Below are 19,785 nucleotides of genomic sequence, written 5' to 3'. Positions count from 1 at the left end.
CTGTTTGGTTCCTAGTGAACACATCCCTGGCGGGCACACAGTTTTTCAAACGGTGATGCCGTAGTAAAATAGGGTTATTGGAATTGGACGGAGGACGATGAGTGCTGAGAGAGGACCTACATGGAGAGTTTTCTGGACTGGGTGTCCTTGCTCCCGTTGGTGGAGCGGTGGTCCAGGGTGCTGCTGCGGTGCTGGTGTTGGTGCGGGTGGTCCACCAAGGTGTTGGTGGTGTTGCTGCGGATCAGGACGGGCATGGAGGAAGCCGAGGGAGTTGGAGACAGCACCGACGACGCTGCTGCCACGCTGAAGTGGTGCGACCGCAGAGCCTCGTCCGCTGCAACACACACACAGGAAGTGATGAGGTGACTGATGATGTGACAGACTAAGTGATGAGGTAACCACAGGAAGTGACACAGTGGAAAATTTGGATTTAAAATAATTGTTTATTTATTCATGCTAATTTAGTTGACAGGGAGAGAGCACATGCTCCAGGGCTCTCCAAATCAGGGGTTTGGAAGGTCACCTGAGTCTGTATGTATTTAGGGAATAGTTCACTCCAAAAATTAGATAGGGCTGATCTTTTCTGTAATTTGGCATTGACATCTGTACATTTGTCCTCATGTTTATAATCTGATGGGCTGGAATGTGGACACCATACCGATTGAGGTTTACAAATGGTTATCAAGGAATTGTGTTCATATTTCTGTATTTATTTATTTAATATCGGCACTAAAATCAGATGAGTTGCACTAAAATAGGAGTTGCACTTACAAGAATGACCCAGCTTTTTGGGGTATTGCATTACTTTAACAGAAGGATCACACATGGTTACATTTAATTTAATTTGTTGTAATATTCTAGGAAGGTTCTCCGAATGATTTGACATTGGGAATGTTCTCAAAAAGTTCAAAGAACTTTAAGAAACAATGTTCTTCTGAGGGAATGTTTCAGTACTTTCAGGATAACGTTTCCAACATGGTTCTTTTTGAAGTCATGTTCTCAAATTGTTCAGAGAACTTTAAGAAACAACATTCTTCTGTGGGAATTTCAGTACTGCCACAGAACATTTCACTAAAAGTTCCCATGTTTAATGTAATATTTTTTACTACATTCTGGGAACATTCCAAAAAATTGTGTGACTTAAGCGATGTTCTCAGAACGTTCAGAGAATGTATATTTCATGTCAGTTCTTACCAATATTCTGGGAATGTTCTAAAATATGATATTCTACACATTGACGTCAAACTTTAAAGGTCCAATGCAGCTGTTTTTATCTGAATATAAAATAGTTTTGGGGTAAACTTACTGTGATTGTTTTCAATTGAAATGGTCAAAAATAACATTTTGCTAGGACTGTCTGGGAGTGGTCTTAGATGGGAGGGGAAAACTGAAAACTAGCTGTTATTGGAAGAGGTTTGGAATTCTTTCTTCCTGGTGATATCACTAGGCAGGCCAAAACACCATCCCACCAAAACAGCCTGAAATATCAGGCAGTCTTTTCAAACAGCTCTTACACTAAAAGGGCATTATTAATTTTCACAATTTCACAGTACTATTCTAACCTCATATTGTGGAAATATATATAAAAACACAGGAAATCACATTCTTGACTGCACTGGGCCTTTAGATTTTGTTCTCACAACATCAAAACTTTCCATAAAAACCACAAGAAAACGTTTGTACAGTGTTAATAGAATGTTATTTAAAAACAATACCATTCCCTTTCTCAGCTTCAACAAAACTCTATCCTACAGTATATCTTGTTAAGTGTGTTCAGGTGCTTTGGTCGTGCCCACTAATTGGCCACACCTGAACTTAATGAGTGAATAAACAAAAATGAACAGCTTTGTATGCGTAACAAAACATGGCACGCTGGTGCCAACCTGGTGGCGCAGGGGACTAATTCCATGGATAGAGAAGATAAGATCATAGAATCAAATCTCACTGATGCTGTGCAGTGGTGTAAAGTACTTAAGTAAAAATAATATAAACTACTACTTAAATATTTTTTTTAGGGTATCTGTACTTTACTATTTATATTTTCACTTCACTACATTCCTAAAGAAAATTATGCACTTTTTACTCCTTACATTTTCTCCGACACCCAAAAGTAATCGTTAAATTTTGAAGAGAATATCCCTGGTCATCTCTACTACCTCTGACCTGGCGGACTCACTAAACACAAATGCTTTGTTTCTGAATGATGTCTGAGGGTTGGAGTGTGCCCCTGGCAATCTACAAATGAGAAAAACACGAACAATTGTGCCATCTTGTTTTCTTAATATATGGAGTTTGAAATTATGTATACTTTTATTTTGATACTAAAGTACATTTTTGCAATTACATTTACTTTTGATACTGTAGTATATTTAAAACCAAATACTTTTAGAACTAAAACTAAATACTTTTACTCAAGTAGTATTTTACTGGGTGACTTTTACTTGAGTGATTTCCTATTAAGGTATCTTTACTTTGACTCAAGTATAATTATTGGGTACTTTTCCCACCACTGATGAAAAATGTACGTGTTTGAATGATTAATGCCAAAGAAAATAAATGTATGTGTGTTTAGAGTTTAAAAACGTTGACACAAAATAAATATTTTTTTAGTGAAAGAAAAAACTAGTTTTTTAGTTTAAAAAAAAACTTTAAATTTTGTTCTTAGTGTTAAGAAAATGTTCAATAATAACCATAAAACTTTTATAACATGTAGAGAACGTTCTCAGAATGTTATTTCAAATAACCTACAATTTCCATTCTCAGAGCCTCAATAAAACCTCCCAGGAAAAACTTTAAAGTAACTAGAGTAAAACATTCTCAGAACCTCCCTGCAAACTAAAAACAAACTGTTGTTTTTAGGTCGCTTTTGTTGTCAGAATGTACTTTTTTGTTTTACCGGTTAAGAAATGTAGTGCTTTGTTCCCGGAACCAATCTGAAACCAACAACAAAGGTTGGTTCCCACAACTTCCAAGGAACTAGCTGGGAAAAATAGGATGATTTGCACTAAAATAGGATGAGCAATGCACTAAAATAGGAATACTTGATTACCATTCATAGGAAGCAAGTTCTTCCCTTTTCCAGGACAGCTTCCTGAATCCTTGACCTTTCTGGGGAGGAAAACCAAGAAGGAAGAACGTGTCAAGACAATAACAAGTGGCTAAAACATATACGTGGTCCCATAAATATAAATGTTACTGGAATGTGTGTGTGCGTGCGAGATGTATTTTCTTAAAATAACAATCGAAAAGCATAGCTGTTCCTATAAAGAGTATTTCTTTAAAATAAATCCATACATTTATGTTTGATTAAATATATTATATCAAAATATATTTCAGCAAAATTATATAGTGATGTTTTGGGTTAGGGATATGGTTGGACAGGGTACTACTTACAGAGTTTTGTCTGGATTAGCCATCTTGGGTGTAGTAGGGTGGCTGCTAAGCGACCGACTCCGTGCCAGTTTGGCCTTCCTCAACTCTTTACCTGTAGATTCATCATCACCATGATCAAACACTATCTCCACCAAGTTGAACAGGATAGCTTACTGGCTCATATGCTTTTTGTCTTGATTCACTCAGTTGAAAGCGCTTTGTCGTGTGCAACAATCTGCTACTGTTGCTGTGGGAACAGAGTTATCAAAACCCTTACAGTTATGCTAGAATGGCATACATTTCTATCCATGGTCAAGGAAGTGCTTTGGTAACACTTTACAATAAATTAAATCTTCAAAAATGTGTGTTTACAAATAATAAAATACAAATGTATTAATTGTTCATAGAGTTAATAAATGCTTATAAGGTGTTGCCAGTGTTTCTCTCTCCCACGTTGACACATTTCCCAATTGGAAAAATAAAGATATTGATTGATTCCCAATCTTACCGGAGGAGGTGGACAAAGTGGCCCCGGACGTGGATCCAGACAGGCCCTTGGTCCCTGACAACCCTGTCTTACTGTCCCTCCCTGCCAACACAGCCACCCACACAGTCACAACATGTCACAGGGCACCATGTCTCAATGAATTTGAGATCTGTGTATTATCTATAATACAGTTGAAATCAGAAGTTAACATACACCTTAGCTAAATACATTTAAACTCAAGTTTCGAAATTCCTGACATTTAATCATGTCTTAGGTCAGTTAGGATCACCACTTTATTTTAAGAATGTGAAATGTAGAAATAATAGTAGAGAGAATGATTTATTTCAGTTTTTATTTATTTCATCACATTCCCAGTGGGTCAGAAGTTTACATACATTCAGTTAGTATTTCGTAGCATTGCCTTGCAATTGTTAAACTTGGGTCAAACGTTTCGGGTAGCCTTCCATAAGCTTCCCACAATAAGTTGGGTGAATTTTGGCCCGTTCCTCCTGACAGAGCTGGTGTAACTGAGTCAGGTTTGTAGGTCTCCTTGCTCGCACACACTTTTTCAGTTCTGCCCACACATTTTCTATAGGATTTAGAGCTTTGTGATGGCCACTCCAATACATTGGCTTTGATGTCCTTAAACCATTTTGCCACAACTCTGGAAGTATGCTTGGGGAAGTATGCTTTGGAAGACCCATTTGCGACCAAGCTTTAACTTCCTGACTGATGTCTTGAGATGTTGCTTCAATATATCAACATAATTTTTCAGCCTCATGATGCCATCTATTTTGTGAAGTGCACCAGTCCCTCCTGCAGCAAAGCACCCCCACAACATGATGCTGCCACCTGCGTGCTTCACGGTTGGGATGGTGTTCTTCGGCTTGCAAGCCTCCCCCTTTTTCCTCCAAACATAACGATGGGTATTATGGATAAACAGTTATATTTTTGTTTCATCAGACCAGAGGACATTTCTCCAAAAAGTATGATCTTTGTCCCTATGTGTAGTTACAAACCGTAGTCTGGCTTTTTTATGTCGGTTTTGGAGTAGTGGCTTCTTCCTTGCTGAGCGGCCTTTCAGGTCATGTCGATATAGGACTAGTTTTACTGTGGATATAGATACTTTTGTACCGGTTTCCTCCAGCATCTTCACAACGTCCTTTGCCGTTGTTCTGGGATTGATTTGCACCTTTCACACCAAAGTACGTATTTCTAGGAGACAGAACGCGTCTCCTTCCTGAGCAGTATGGCGGCTGAGTGGTCCCATGTTGTTTATACGTGCGTACTATTGTTTGTACAGATGAACGTGGTACCTTCAGGCGTTTGGAAATTGTTCCCAAGGATGAACCAGACTTGTGGAGGTCTACAATTTTATTTCTGAGGTCTTGGCTGATTACTTTTGATTTTCCCATGATGTCAAGCAAAAGCACTGAGTTTGAAGGTAGGCCTTGAAATAGATCCACAGGTACACCTTCAATTGACTCAAATGATGTCAATTAGCCTATCAGAAGCTTCTAAAGCCATGACATCATTTTATGGAATTTTCCAAGCTGTTTAAAGGCACAGTCAACTTAGTATATGTAAACTTCTTGACACACTGGATTTGTGATACAGTGAATTATAAGTGAAATAATCTGTCTGTAAACAATTGTTGGAAAAATTTACTTGTGTCATGCACAAAGTAGATGTCCTAACCGACTTGCCAAAACTATAGTTTGTTAACAAGAAACTTGTGGAGTGTTTGAAAAAAACGAGTTTTAATGACTCCAACCTAAGTGTATGTAAACTTCCGACATCAACTGTATATTAGTAAGAATCTCAAAGCAGATGTGTGATGTGTGTGGGAACGTACGTTTCTTTTCTGTGTGTTTTTCACTGGTGAGCTTGGCTTCGCTCTGCTGTCGCTCTAGCTGTTCCTGTGGTGGACGAGAGTAGCGACTCAAAGGGTTAAAAAAAAAGAAACAACGGCAGTTATTGCAATCTGTAAAATGTAAACACAACTGTGACATATTCATCATATTAGAGGTCTTGTTTTGACACAATAACATTATGGTAGCTAGCAAAATAGTGTTGATGCAGTTGCTAACTAACTGTAAATAGCTGTAGCAAGCTATCAAACTAACTTGGCTAATGGTGGGGCCAACTATTTATTATACTGTATTAATATATTTATTTATAGTTAACTAGCTAGATACTGCACCACTCTTTACTAGCAAACACAATGCTAATAAAATTATAGGTTACTAATTACCTTAGGTTATAGATTAAAATTGTTTTACATGTTGACATTTGAAGTTTCTTTGTGCCTTGTACAACCAAGCCCATATATCCCCCTTCAAAAGACCCCTTCCTTGCTGCTTACTGCTATATTTACAACTAAGAATTGTGACAAAATAAACTATCACAACAACCAGGAATAGATACCAAGGCCAAGGACACACACACACACACACACACACACACACACACACACACACACACACACACACACACACACACACACACACACACACACACACACACACACACACACACACACACACACACACACACACACACACACACACACGAGAGGGTCACCTCTGAAAAAGTTTGAATACCACTGGACTAGAGCAGGGTGCTAGAGGAATTGAATAACAGGACATCAATCCATCTCTTTATAAATAAAGAGAGTCAAAAAAGCTTTCTGAAGAAAGGAATGAAAATAGAATCTTTGAAAAGGTTAATTCATGCACGGGTATGGATGTTAAAAATACCAATATTGTTCTGATCAAAGACGCATGTTTGCTTGTTTTATTTTCCACTAATAATAAACTGACAGTGCTGTACGCATAAAAGGGGGCTTATAAAATATTAGTTCTACAAATAACAAGAACAAGGCGATGTTTGGTGACATAGTGCTACGTATTGACAGGATGGTGTAAAATCCCTCACCATCTTTAGAAGAGGGTTAATAGTACATACACTAACAAGCTTAACTTGTGTGTGTGTGTGGTGCTATGAGTTACTGCCCCAAAATCTACATTGTATAAAAATAAGTTGTTTTTATATAAGTCCCTCACCATCTCCAGCAGTAGAGTCTCTTCCTTCTCCTTCTTCTGGTCTAGTAGATCTCTCTCGTGTCTCTTATGGTACTAACATGGAAAAGTACATATTATACTGTATTCAAATCAGACCTGTGGTAGCACTTCCATGTTGTAACAATAGAAAGCAACCTTTCGGGATAATAGAGCTGTACTCGGACCCCTCAACTTTTTTCACATTACAGCCTTATTTTAAAATAGAGTAAAAAAATGTTTTATCCTCAGCAATCTACAGACAATACCTCATAATGACAAAGTGAAAACAGGTTTTCTGCAGCATTGAAAGTCCCCCAAAACACAGTGGCCTCCATCATTCAGGCCAAAGAGTTCAATCTTGGTTTCATCAGACCAGAGAATCTTATTTCTCATGGTCTGAAGGAGACTTTTTGTGCCTTTTGGCAAACAGTCATGTGCATTTTACTGAGGAGTGGCTTCAGTCTGGCCACTCTACAATAAAGGCCTGATTGGTAGAGTGCTGGGGTTGTCCTTCTGGAGGATAGACTTATGGTCATATTTGCCAAATGGAGGGCGAGGGAGCGCGTTGTATGCGTCTCTGTGTGTGGAGTAAACGTGGTCTAGAGTTGTTTTCCTCTGGTTGCTTCAAGTGACATGCTGGTTGAAATTAGGTAAAACAGGATTTAAGTTTGCCTGCATTAACTAGGAGCGCCGCTGCTGATCACTAGGAGCGGCGCTTCTGGATGAGCATTTTCTTGTTTTCTTATGGCCTTATCCAGCTGGTTGAGTGCGGTCTTAGTCCTAGCATCGGTTTGTGGTGGTAAATAGATGGCCTTGAATAATTTAGATGAACTTTCTTGGTAGCTAGTGTGGTCTACAGCTTATCATAAGCTACTCTACCTCAGGCGAGCAATACCAGACGTAGCTTCCCTTCTCTGTCCTGTCGATGCATGGAAAATCCCGCCAGCTCTATATTATCCGTGTCGTCGTTCAGCCACAACTCGGTGAAACATAAGATATTTAGTTTTTAATGTTCCGTTGGTAGAATAGTCTTGATTGTATAGCATCCCTTTTGTTTTCCAGTGATTGCAAGTTGGCCAATAGAAAGGATGGTAGTGGAGGATTATGCACTTGCCTATGAAATTCTCAGAAGCCCCCTCTTTCTCCGTCTTTTCTTCACTCAAATGACAGGGATACTCGTTAAAGAAAAAGTCTTCGTCCAGTTCAAGGTGAGTAATCGCTGTTCTGACGTCCAGAAACACATTTCTGTCATATGAGACAGTAGCAGCAACATTATGTACAAAATAAGTTTAAAAAACAAGTTACAAACAACGTGAAAAAACTAACAAAATAGCCATAAAACGGCAGCCATCCCCTCCGGTGTCAATCATGTCAAATCAATTGAATTTACCACCCGTGGACTCCAATCAAGTTGAAGAAACATCTGAAGGATGATCAATGGAAACAGAATTCACCCGAGGTAAATTTCTCATAGCAAAGGTTTTGAATACTGGTTTTGAATTTTTATTACATTTGCAAACATTTCTAAAAACCTGTTTTCGCTTTGTCATTGTGTATTGTGTGTAGACTTTAGATTTTTATTTATTTAATACATTTTAGAATAAGTCTGTAAAATAACAAAATGTGGATAAAGGGAAGGTGTCTGAATACTTTCCAAATGAGCCTGGAGCAAATAAGGGTTAAATGCCTTGCTCAAAGGCATGTTGACAGATTTTTCACCATGTGGGCTTGGGTATTCGAACCAGCAACCTTTCAGTTACTGCCCAATGCGCTAACTGGTAGGGTCTAACCGCCAGGCTACCTGCTGCCCACCATATCAATACAATAAATTAAAATGTAAATACAACTGGCGACACCTCGTCATTTTTGCAGAGAGGTTTTTGAAACGACAGATTTATAGTAGCTTGCAAAATAGTGTAGAAACGGTTGCTAACTAACTGTAAGCAACTTTAGCTGACATGCTTATAGGACATTGCTATCTGCTACATAACCATTCTTCCAAGTATTCTAAAAAGAGTGAAGAAAGTAAGGGATTACTTACAGGTTCTGTGATGTCCATTTTGTCTAATTCCAGCACTGTCTAAAAAAATAAATAAAAAGAATGTTTACATATATATATATCTATATATATATATATATATATATATATATATATATATATATATATATATATATATATATATATATATATATATATATATATATATATATATATATATATATATATATATATATATATATATATATATATATATATATATATATATATATATATATATATATATATATATATATATATATATATATATATATATATATATATATATACATATATATATATGTGTGTGTATATATATATATATGTGTGTGTGTGGTATATATATATATATATATATATATATATACAGTGGGGCAAAAAAGTATTTAGTCAGCCACCAATTGTGCAAGTTCTCCCACTTAAAAAGATGAGAGAGGCCTGTAATTTTCATCATAGGTATACTTCAACTATGACAGATAAAATGAGAATCCAGAAAATCACATTGTAGGATTTTTTATGAATTTATTTGCAAATTATGGTGAAAAATAAGTATTTGGTCAATAACAAAAGTTTATCTCAATACTTTGTTTTATATACCCTTTGTTGGCAATGACAGAGGTCAAACGTTTTCTGTAAGTCTTCACAAGTTTTTCACACTGTTGCTGGTATTTTGGCCCATTCCTCCATGCAGATCTCCTCTAGAGCAATGATGTTTTGGGGCTGTTGCCGGGCAACACGGACTTTCAACTCCCTCCAAAGATGTTCTATGGGGTTGAGATCTGGAGACTGGCTAGGCCACTCCAGGACCTTGAAATGCTTCTTACGAAGCCACTCCTTCGTTGCTCGGGCGGTGTGTTTGGGATCATTGTCATGCTGAAAGACCCAGCCACGTTTAATCTTCAATGCCCTTGCAAATGGAAGGAGGTTTTCACTCAAAATCTGACGACACATGGCCCCATTCATTCTTTCCTTTACACGGATCAGTCGTCCTGGTCCCTTTGCAGAAAAACAGCCCCAAAGCATGATGTTTCCACCCCCATGCTTCACAGTAGGTATGGTGTTCTTTGGATTCAACTCAGCATTCTCTGTCCTCCAAACAGAGAATGTCGAGTTGAGTTTTTACCAAAAAGTTATATTTTGGTTTCATCTGACCATATGACATTCTCCCAATCTTCTTCTGGATCATCCAAATGCTCTCTAGCAAACTTCAGACGGGCCTGGACATATACTGGCTTAAGCAGGGGGACACGTCTGGCACTGCAGGATTTGAGTCACTGGCGGCGTAGTGTGTTACTGATGGTAGGCTTTGTTACTTTGGTCCCAGCTCTCTGCAGGTCATTCACTAGGTCCCCCCGTGTGGTTCTGGGATTTTTGCTCACCGTTCTTGTGATCATTTTGACCCCACAGGGTGAGATCTTGCGTGGAGCCCCAGATCGAGGGAGATTATCAGTGGTCTTGTATGTCTTCCATTTCCTAATAATTGCTCCCACAGTTGATTTCTTCAAACCAAGCTGCTTATCTATTGCATATTCAGTCTTCCCAGCCTGGTGCAGGTCTACAATTTTGTTTCTGGTGTCCTTTGACAGCTCTTTGGTCTTGGCCATAGTGGAGTTTGGAGTGTGACTGTTTGAGGTTGTGGACAGGTGTCTTTTATACTGATAACAAGTTCAAACAGGTGCCATTAATACAGGTAACAAGTGGAGGACAGAGGAGCCTCTTAAAGAGGAAGTTACAGGTCTGTGAGAGTGAGAAATCTTGCTTGTTTGTAGGTGACCAAATACTTATTTTCCACCATAATTTGCAAATATATTCATGAAAAATCCTACAATGTGATTTTCTGGATTTTTTTTTTTCATTTTGTTTGTCAGAGTTGAAGTGTACCTATGATGAAAATTACAGGCCTCTCTCATATTTTTAAGTGGGAGAACTTGCACAATTGGTGGCTGACTAAATACTTTTTTGCCCCACTGTATTCCATAAATAAATCTGCCGTTTCCAGCTACAATGGTCATTTACAACATTAACAATGTCTACACTGTATTTCTGATCAATTTGATGTTATTTTAATGGACAAAAAATTTGTTTTTCTTAAAAAAACAAGGACATTTCTAAGTGACCCAAATTGAAATAGTACTCAGTAATATCATCCACCCCTCCCTCCCTCACCTTGCGGACGGTGGCCACCACATCCTTGTCCTTCTCCCGACAGAGTAGCTTGCGGACGCAGAACTCCAGCTGTTGCAGGAGGTGTTTGTCTGCAGGCAGCCTGATGGTGGACCTCAGCTGGGGCAGCATGTGGCACAGCTTATACCTGGGTCATGTTTATTCGGCACAAAACAGGAAAAACAATTCTAACAGGGAGGGCACAACCTGAGTGTGTCCAATAAGAACGTAGATTTTCATTTTCTGTTGCAAAACATTTGGCAAGGGAGTGCTTACTGAACATGACCATGGCCAATATACATGGCATACTCAGAGGATGGATTTCTCTAAAGCTCCATAGTACTAAGATCATCTTTCAACCATTGCCTACAACAGCACGCAACGTTAGATGTCCCACCACGAGAGAAAATGTAATAATAATAATAATACATGTACAAGCGGATGTGTGGTGAGCTTGTACAAGAAATGGCTGCCAAGAAATGGATGCCATTGATGATGGATGAGGTGTCTCCGTATGAAGTAAAGCATCTAGAAAAGCACTCAAAAAATCAAATTAAGGAATTAAAGGAGCAACCTGGGATTGGTTTTGACTTTTAAATGAATTATATGTAGCCATTTACTCTTGAAGAATATACAGTAACTTATAAATTACTCATGGGCTTAGTTCAACTGTCGTACCCCAACGGAACCCAAAATATAAGCATGTTTCACTCCATTATTTGTGAACAATTTCATTCTAAACAAATCCGGTATAGCCTCAAAACATGGTTAAATGGATGACGTCCATGAATCCATAACTCCGTACAGGAATTTGAGAGTATTACATTTCTCCATGCCCATTCTTCAGATGTTCACCAAAAAAAGTGGTGGGACAGACGTTTGTCGTTTGAATCCCTGCTTGTCCTTATAAGTAACTTATTAATTACTGAATCCAGTACCTGACGTTGGCTACAGGGTCATTGACCAGCTCCAGAGCCTGGATGAGGAAGTGTTTGCAGAAGTAGGCCTTTGAGAAGAGCTCCATGGCAATCTCACACAGGTCCAGGTAGCGAAGCCTGTTCCAGTAACTTCTGCCCTGAGCAAGCTCTGCAAACGAGGGGGAGGGGAGGGGGAGAAGGCAGGATATACATTACATTACAAAAGTCACACAAACTAACACGTTTGCGCAAAACATTAGGAGTCATTTCTTTTGTTCTAGGTAACACCGTTGGGGAATTGGGAGCCATTTGCTTAGAAAATCTATCATGGCACAGGCACAGGTACCTGTGTCAACACTTTTTCCGTATAGACGTCTGCATTGTATTGTTTATTTTTGTCAACCTTGTCGGCAAACAAAATAGATAGATGTATAGACAGACAGACTTATTGACAGACAGACAGACACAGACCTTGCAGCACTTTGCCGATGATCTCTTGCCGCTGCTCCTGCTTGCGGTTGTAGCGTAGGAACATACACAGCGTCCTGGCCGCCTCTCTCTGGACTGGGAGAACATTCTGGCAACAACATGGAGTAGACACACTTAGTGAGCAGAGACAAAGTGTTTGTCCCAAATGGCAGCCGATTCCTTTGATAGTGCAGTGCACTATGAAGGGAATAGGGTGCCACTTGAGATATATCCTCAGCCTGCTGTTAACACAATGTAGGATTTCCATTTTATAGTTTCTATCTCTTCTATCTCTTGTGGGATAGTTGAATAAAGTTCTATCCTACATCAACTCATCTAATACCAGAGATGAACACATCGTTGAACAATGAAACATTGTGTTTTTCATTGGGAATTGATGTCAGAATAGAATGTACCCGGGTCGTACACTGTACAATGCAAGAATGTGTAAGGTCATTGAGCTGAAGATTAGGCATTGGCTCAGGGAGCTAACACAAGTCTTAGGCAAGGTTACTCAGGTCTCAGGCTAGTTCATCTACGTATGTGTGTAGCTACAATATGTATAAAATATGTGACTGGCATGGCAGCCATAACTCTAACCCTAACCCTGAGCTTAAACCAAACCCTAACTATAATCAATTACGTAATTCAAAGTGAGTTTGTCCATTTAGATTCTCCCTATGTATACTAGTCTCACGTTGGTGGTGACGATGGCGAACATCCTCTGTAGGAAGCGGAAGTAGATCTGGTCGGCGGAAACAACACGGGGCAGGCAGGCATAGCGTTGCAGCAGTCTCTCATGCACCCGCCAGCGGAGCGACAAGGCAGCCTTCTGCTCGGCCGCTGCCAGCGCCGGGACCAGCTCGGGGACAATCAGCTGCTGGACCCACCATCGGGAGTTAGGGGAGACCGGTGGGAGAGGGAAATGAAGAAGGGCATGGAGGAAGGGGGAGGCACAAAGTGTACAAGAAAGAGGGGTGAGGTTGAGAGGGGAAGGAGAGACAAAAGGCATAGAGGAGGTGGGGTAGACAAAGGGAGAAGGAGGGAGAGAAAGAGATGGAAGTGTGTAGATAAGAGTTAAAAGATAATATGGTAAGAGAGGTGCAGACAGAGACAGAGGGTGGAGAAATACAATAATGAGTAGAGAGGGGGCGGGGGGAGAGAGGGAGCACAGAGATAAGAAAAAAATTGAAAAAAAGATTGAGATACAGAAACATCGCCAGAGTGAGAAGATGACAAAGAGAGGAAAGATAAAACGAACGAAACAACACAGAGTGAAACATTAGAGAGAGTATGAGAGGTGGGACATAGGTTATTATTATTTTATGAGATAAACAGTTGTGTACGCACAACTAGTAGGTTCAGGGTTTTAAAAAGTCTGAAACATAGATACCCACACACATGTTGAATAAGACTGGGAGCATTCAATCGTGTGCATGTATATATCTTTATATATGATAGCTGCACCACACAGAATCAACCAGCAGAGGGGGTTAGCTCATTCACAAAGACTACTAGACCTGGGTAAGTATCCACAAAGCTGCTCAGAGTAGGAGAGCTGATCTAGGATCAGTTTAAATCATGATAAGATTATATGGACAGATCCAAGATCAGCATTCCTACTCTGAGATATTTTGTGGATACAGGCCCAGAGCAGTAGACCATAGACGGGGGTACGTACCTTGCTCTCAGGTCCTGGCCCTTCTCCTCTCGATGTGGCCAACTCCAGAGTCTCCTGAAGGTGGCTTAGCAATGCATCTAATACCTGCACAGAATAAAAACATCATCATCACTATCATGATTGTTGTTGTCATCTTCATAATCAACGTCATCGTTATCAGCATCATCATCATTAACATCATGGTCTTCATAATTGTCTTAATCAAATACCGACCTTATTACCTTCCAAGAGAATTACCTTTGGTTATAGTCACAGCCATGTATATTCCCCCTCAAGCCAATTCCATGACTGAACTACACTGGACTTTGTGGTGCAAACTGGAAACCATACACCCTGAGGCAGCATTTATTGTAGCTGGGGGTTTAAACGAAGCAAATGCTACCGAAGTTCTTTCAACCCATTGACTGTAGTACCCGCGCTGCAAAAACACTGGACCACTGTTACTCCTCCTTTGAGAGGCTAGTTAAGGATCATATCACCTTTACTTTACTTGACACCCTAGACCCAATTAAATTTGCATATTGCACCAATAGATCCACAGACGATGCAATCGCCATCGCACTGCACACTGCCCTATCCCATCTAGACAAGAGGAATACCTATGTAAGAATGCTATTCATTGACTATAGCTCAGCATTCAACACCATAGTACTCTCCAAGCTCATCCTTAAGCTTGGGGCCCCGGGTCTGAACCCTGCCCTGTGCAACTGGGTCCTGGACTTTCTGACGAGCCGGCCCCCGGGTGGTGAAGGTAGGAAACAAGACCTCCACGTCGCTGATCCTCAACACAGGGGCCCCACAAGGGTGCATGCTCAGCCCCCTCCTGTACTCCCTGTTCACCCATGACTGTGTGGCCAAGCACGCCTCCAACTCAATAATCAAGATTGCAGATGACACAAAAGTAGCAGGCTTGATTACCAACAATGATGAGACAGCCTCCAGGGAGGAGGTGAGGGCCCTGGCGGAGTGGTTGGTGCCAGGAAAATAACCTCTCACCCAATGTCAACAAAACAAAGGACTTCAGGAAACAGCGTGGACTTCAGGAAACAGCAGAGGGAGCACACCCCTATCCACATCGACGGGACCGCAGTGGAGAAGATGAAAAGCTCCTTGACATACACATCACTGACAATCTGAAATAGTCCACCCACACATACAGTGTGATGAAGAAGGCGCAACAGAGCTCTTCAACCTCAGGATGAAGAAATTCATCTTGGCCCCTAAGATCCTCACAAAATTTTACAAAAGTGCAATTGAGAGCGTCCTGTAGGGCTGTAACAACGCCTGGTACAGCAACTGCACAGCCCGCAACTGCACAGCCCGCAACAACAGGGCTCTCCAGAGGGTGGTGCGGTCTGCCCAACGCATCACAGTGAGCACACTGCCTGCACTCCAGGACACCTACAGCACCCGATGTCACAGAAAGGCCAAAAAGATCATCAAGGATGTCAATCACCCGAGCCACGGCCTGTTCACCCCGCTGCCATCCTGAAGGCGTGATCAGTACAAGTGCATCAAAGCTGAGACCGAGAGACTGAAAAACAGCTTCTTCTCATGGCCATCAGACTGTTAAACGGCCATCACTAGCTGGCTACCACCCTGTTATTCAACCCTGCACCTCAAAGGCTGCTGCCCTATGTACAGTTGAAGTCGGAAGTTTACATACACTTAGGTTGGAGTCATTAAAGCTCGTTTTTCAACCACTCCACAAATTTCTTGTTAACAAACGGCACTTTTGGCAAGTCGGTTAGGACATCTACTTTGTGCATGACTTGTAATTTTTCCAACTATTTTTTACAGACAGATTATTTCACTTATAATTCACTGTATCACAATTCCAGTGTGTCAGAAGTTTACATCCACTAAGTTGACTGTGCCTTGAAACAGACTAGAAAATTCCAGAAAATTATGTCATGGCTTTAGAAGCTTCTGATAGGCTAATTGACATCATTAGAGTCAATTGGAGGTGTACCTGTGGATGTATTTCAAGGCCTACCTTCAAACTCAGTTTCTTTTAGACCTCCACAACTTTGGTTCATCCTTGGGAGAAATTTCCAAACGCCTGAAAGTACCACGATCTGTACAAACAATAGTATGCAAGTATAAACACTACGCAGCCATCATACCACTAAGGAAGGAGACGCGTTCTGTCTCCTAGAGATGAACGACCTTTGGTGCGAAAAGTGCGAATCAATCCCAGAACAACGACAAAGGACCCTGTGAAGATTTTTTATTTATTCTATTTTACCTTTATTTAACCAGGCAAGTCAGTTAAGAACATATTCTTATTTTCAATGATGGCCTGGGAACAGTGGGTTAACTGCCTGTTCAGGGGCAGAACGACAGATTTGTACCTTGTCAGCTCGGGGGTTTGAACTCGAAACCTTCCGGTTACTAGTCCAACGCTCTAACCACTAGGCTATGCTAACCACTAGGCTATGCAGGATGGAGGAAACAGGTACAAAAGTATCCATATCCACAGTAAAACGAGTCCTATATCGACATGACCTGAAAGGCTGTTCAGCAAGGAAGAAGCCACTGCTCCAAAAGTGACATAAAAAGCCAGACTACGGTTTGCAACTGCACATGGGGACAAAGATCGTACTTTTTTGAAAAATGTCCCCTGGAACTGTTTGGCCATAATGACCATCGTTATATTTGGAGGAAAAAGAGGTAGGCTTGAAAGCTGAAGAACACCATCCCAACCGTGAAGTATAGGGGTGGCAGCATCATGTTGTGGGGGTGCTTTGCTGCTGGAGGGACTTGTGCATTTCACAAAATAGTCGGCATCATGAGGAAGGTCAATTATGTGGATATATTGATGCAACATCTCAAGACGTCAGTCAGGAAGTTAAAGTTTGGCAGCAAATGGGTCTTCCAAATGGACAATGACCCCAAGCATACTTCCAAAGTTGTGGAAAAATGACTTACAGACAACAAAGTCAAGGTGTTGGAGTGGCCATCACAAAGCCCTGACCTCAATCCTATAGAAAATTTGTGGGCTGAACTGGAGGCCTACAAACCTGACCCAGTTACACCAGCTCTGTCAGGAGGAATGGGCCAAAATTCACCCAACTTATTGTGGGAAGCTTGTGGAAGGCTACCCAAAACGTTTGACCCAAGTTAAACAATTGAAAGGCAATTTTACCAAATACTAATTGGGTGTAGGTGAACTTCTGACCTACTAGAAATGTGATGAAAGAAATAAAAGCTTTAATAAATCATTCTCTACTATTATTCTGACATTTCACATTTTTTAAATAAAGTGGTGATCCTAACTGACCTAAGACAGGGAATTTTTACTAGGATTAAATGTCAGGAATTGTGAAAAACTGAGTTTAAATGTATTTGGCTAAGGTGTATGTAAACTTCTGACTTCAACTGTACATAGACATGGGATCACTGGTCAGTTTAATTATGAAACACTAGTCACTTTAATAATGTTTACGTACTGCTTTACTAATTTCATATTTATATGCTGTATTCTATTCTACTGTATTTTAGTCAATGCCAGTCCGACATTGCTTGTCTTAATAGTTATATATTTCTTTATTCCATTATTTTACTTGCAGATTTGTGTGTATTGTTGTGAATTGTTAGATACTACTGCACTGTTGGAGCTAGGAACATAAGAATTTTGCTAAAAAAGCAGTGCCACATAAACAACCCAGAGTTACACATGGGATAAAAAAAATATACAGTCAATAACACAATAGAAAAATCTGTATATAGTGTGTGCAAATGAAGTAAGGAGGTAAGGCAATAAATAGGCCATAGTGGCAAAGTAATTACAATTTAGAAATTAACACTGGAGACGTGCAGATGAGGATGTGCAAGTAGAAATACTGGTGTGCCAAAGAAAAACAAATATGGAATGAGGTAGGTAGTAGGTTGGACGGGCTATTTACAGATGGGTTGTGTGCAGCTGCAGCGATCGGTAAGCTGCTCTGATAGCTGATGCTTAAAGTTAGTGAGGGAGATTTAAGTCTCCAACTTCAGTGATTTTTGAAATTCGGCCCAGTTATTGGCAGCAGAGAACTGGAAGGAAAGGCGGCCAAAGGGGGTGTTGTGAAATATACCTGCTGGAGCACGTGCTACGGGTGGGTGTTGCTATGGTGACCAGTGAGCTGAGATAAGCTGGAGCTTTACCTAGCAAAGACTTATAGATGACCTGGAGCCAGTGGGTTTGGCGACGAATATGAAGCGAGGACCAGCCAATGAGAGCATACAGGTCGCAGTGGTGGGTAGTATATGGGGCTTTGGTGACAAAACGGATGGCACTGTGATAGACTGCATCCAATTTGTTGAGTAGAGTGTTGGAGGATATTTTGTAAATGACATCGCCGAAGTCAAGGATCGGTAGGATAGTCAGTTTTACGAGGCTGCACAGTACTGTCTTTATCGATGGCGGTTACGATAGGACCTTGAGTGTGGCTGAAGTGCACCCATGACCAGCTAGGAAACCGGATTGCATAGCGAGAAGGTACAGTGAGATTCGAAATGGTTGGTGATCGGTTTGTTAACTTGGTTTCCCAAGACTTTAGAAAGGCAGGGCAGGATGGATATAGGTCTATAACAGTTTGGGTATAGAGTGTCTCCCCCTTTGAAGAGGGGGATGACCGCGGCCGCTTTCCAATCTTTAGTAATCTCAAACGATACGAAAGAGAGGTTGAACAGACTAGTAATAAGGGTTGCAACAAGGCGGAGGATAATTTAAGAATAGAGGGTCCAGATTGTATAGCCCAACTGATTTGTAGGGATCCAGATTTTGCAGCTCTATCAGAACATCAGCTGTCTGGATTTGGGTGAAGGAGAAGCGGGGGGAGCTTGGGCGAGTTGCTTCTGGGGTTGGGGTAGCCAGGTGGAAAGCATAGCCGGCCTTAGAGAAATGCTTATTGAAATTCTCGATTATCGTGGATTTATCGGTGGTGACAGTGTTTCCTAGCCTCAGTACAGTGGGCAGCTGGGAGGAGGTGCTCTTATTCTTCATGGACTTTACAGTGTCTCAAAACTTTTGGGATTTAGAGCTACAGGATGAACATTTCTGTTTGAAAAAGCTAGCCGTTGCTTTCCTAACTGCCTGTGTATATTGGTTCCTGACTTCCCTAAAAATGTGCATATCGCGGGGACTATTCGATGCTAGTGCAGTAATGCGCAGTGGTCTAAGGCACGGCATCGCAGTGCTAGCTGTGCCACTAGAGATCCTGGATCGAGTCCAGGCTCTGTCGCAGCCGGCCCCGACCGGGAGACCTATTGGGCGGCGCACAATTGGCCCAGCGTCGTCCGGGTTAGGGGAGGGTTTGGCCGGCAGGGATGTTCTTGTTCCATCACGCACTAGCGAATCCTGTGGCAGGCCTGACGCAATGCACGCTGACACGGTCGCCAAATGTACTGTGTTTCCTCTGACAATGCTTCCGGGTTAAGCGGCATTGTCTCAACAAGCAGCGCGGCTTGGCTGGGTTGTGTTTCGGGGGACACATGGCTCTCAACCTTTGCCTCTCCCGAGTCCGTACGGGTGTTGCAGCAATGGGACAAGACTGTAAACTACCAATTGGATACCACGAAATTGTGGAGAAAAAGGGGTAAACGTTTTTTAT

General features: G+C 41.0%; 1 protein-coding gene across 5 annotated transcripts in view; it reads right to left on the bottom strand.

The window, feature by feature from the left end:
* The window catches only part of ppp4r4 (protein phosphatase 4, regulatory subunit 4), a 124,936-nt gene that overhangs the window by 5,913 nt on the left and 99,238 nt on the right, over positions 1 to 19,785 (bottom strand). For 4 of the 5 annotated variants that reach the window (XM_052470848.1, XM_035793976.2, XM_035793979.2 and 1 more), the window contains 12 exons: positions 14,189 to 14,272; positions 13,205 to 13,387; positions 12,511 to 12,616; positions 12,061 to 12,208; positions 11,126 to 11,270; positions 8,963 to 9,001; positions 6,925 to 6,996; positions 5,715 to 5,778; positions 3,881 to 3,961; positions 3,394 to 3,484; positions 3,050 to 3,108; positions 121 to 334 (listed from right to left, as the gene is read on the bottom strand). In XM_052470848.1, the coding sequence (XP_052326808.1) occupies positions 121 to 334; positions 3,050 to 3,108; positions 3,394 to 3,484; positions 3,881 to 3,961; positions 5,715 to 5,778; positions 6,925 to 6,996; positions 8,963 to 9,001; positions 11,126 to 11,270; positions 12,061 to 12,208; positions 12,511 to 12,616; positions 13,205 to 13,387; positions 14,189 to 14,272 (1,286 nt within the window). The remainder of the gene's footprint in view (positions 1 to 120; positions 335 to 3,049; positions 3,109 to 3,393; positions 3,485 to 3,880; positions 3,962 to 5,714; positions 5,779 to 6,924; positions 6,997 to 8,962; positions 9,002 to 11,125; positions 11,271 to 12,060; positions 12,209 to 12,510; positions 12,617 to 13,204; positions 13,388 to 14,188; positions 14,273 to 19,785) is intronic. The other variant, XM_035793977.2, reaches the window with a different exon arrangement.

Source organism: Oncorhynchus keta, chromosome 19 (assembly GCF_023373465.1).
Source record: "Oncorhynchus keta strain PuntledgeMale-10-30-2019 chromosome 19, Oket_V2, whole genome shotgun sequence".
In the NCBI taxonomy this organism is placed as follows: domain Eukaryota; kingdom Metazoa; phylum Chordata; class Actinopteri; order Salmoniformes; family Salmonidae; genus Oncorhynchus; species Oncorhynchus keta.
This window is presented reverse-complemented; position numbering and strand designations above follow the sequence as displayed.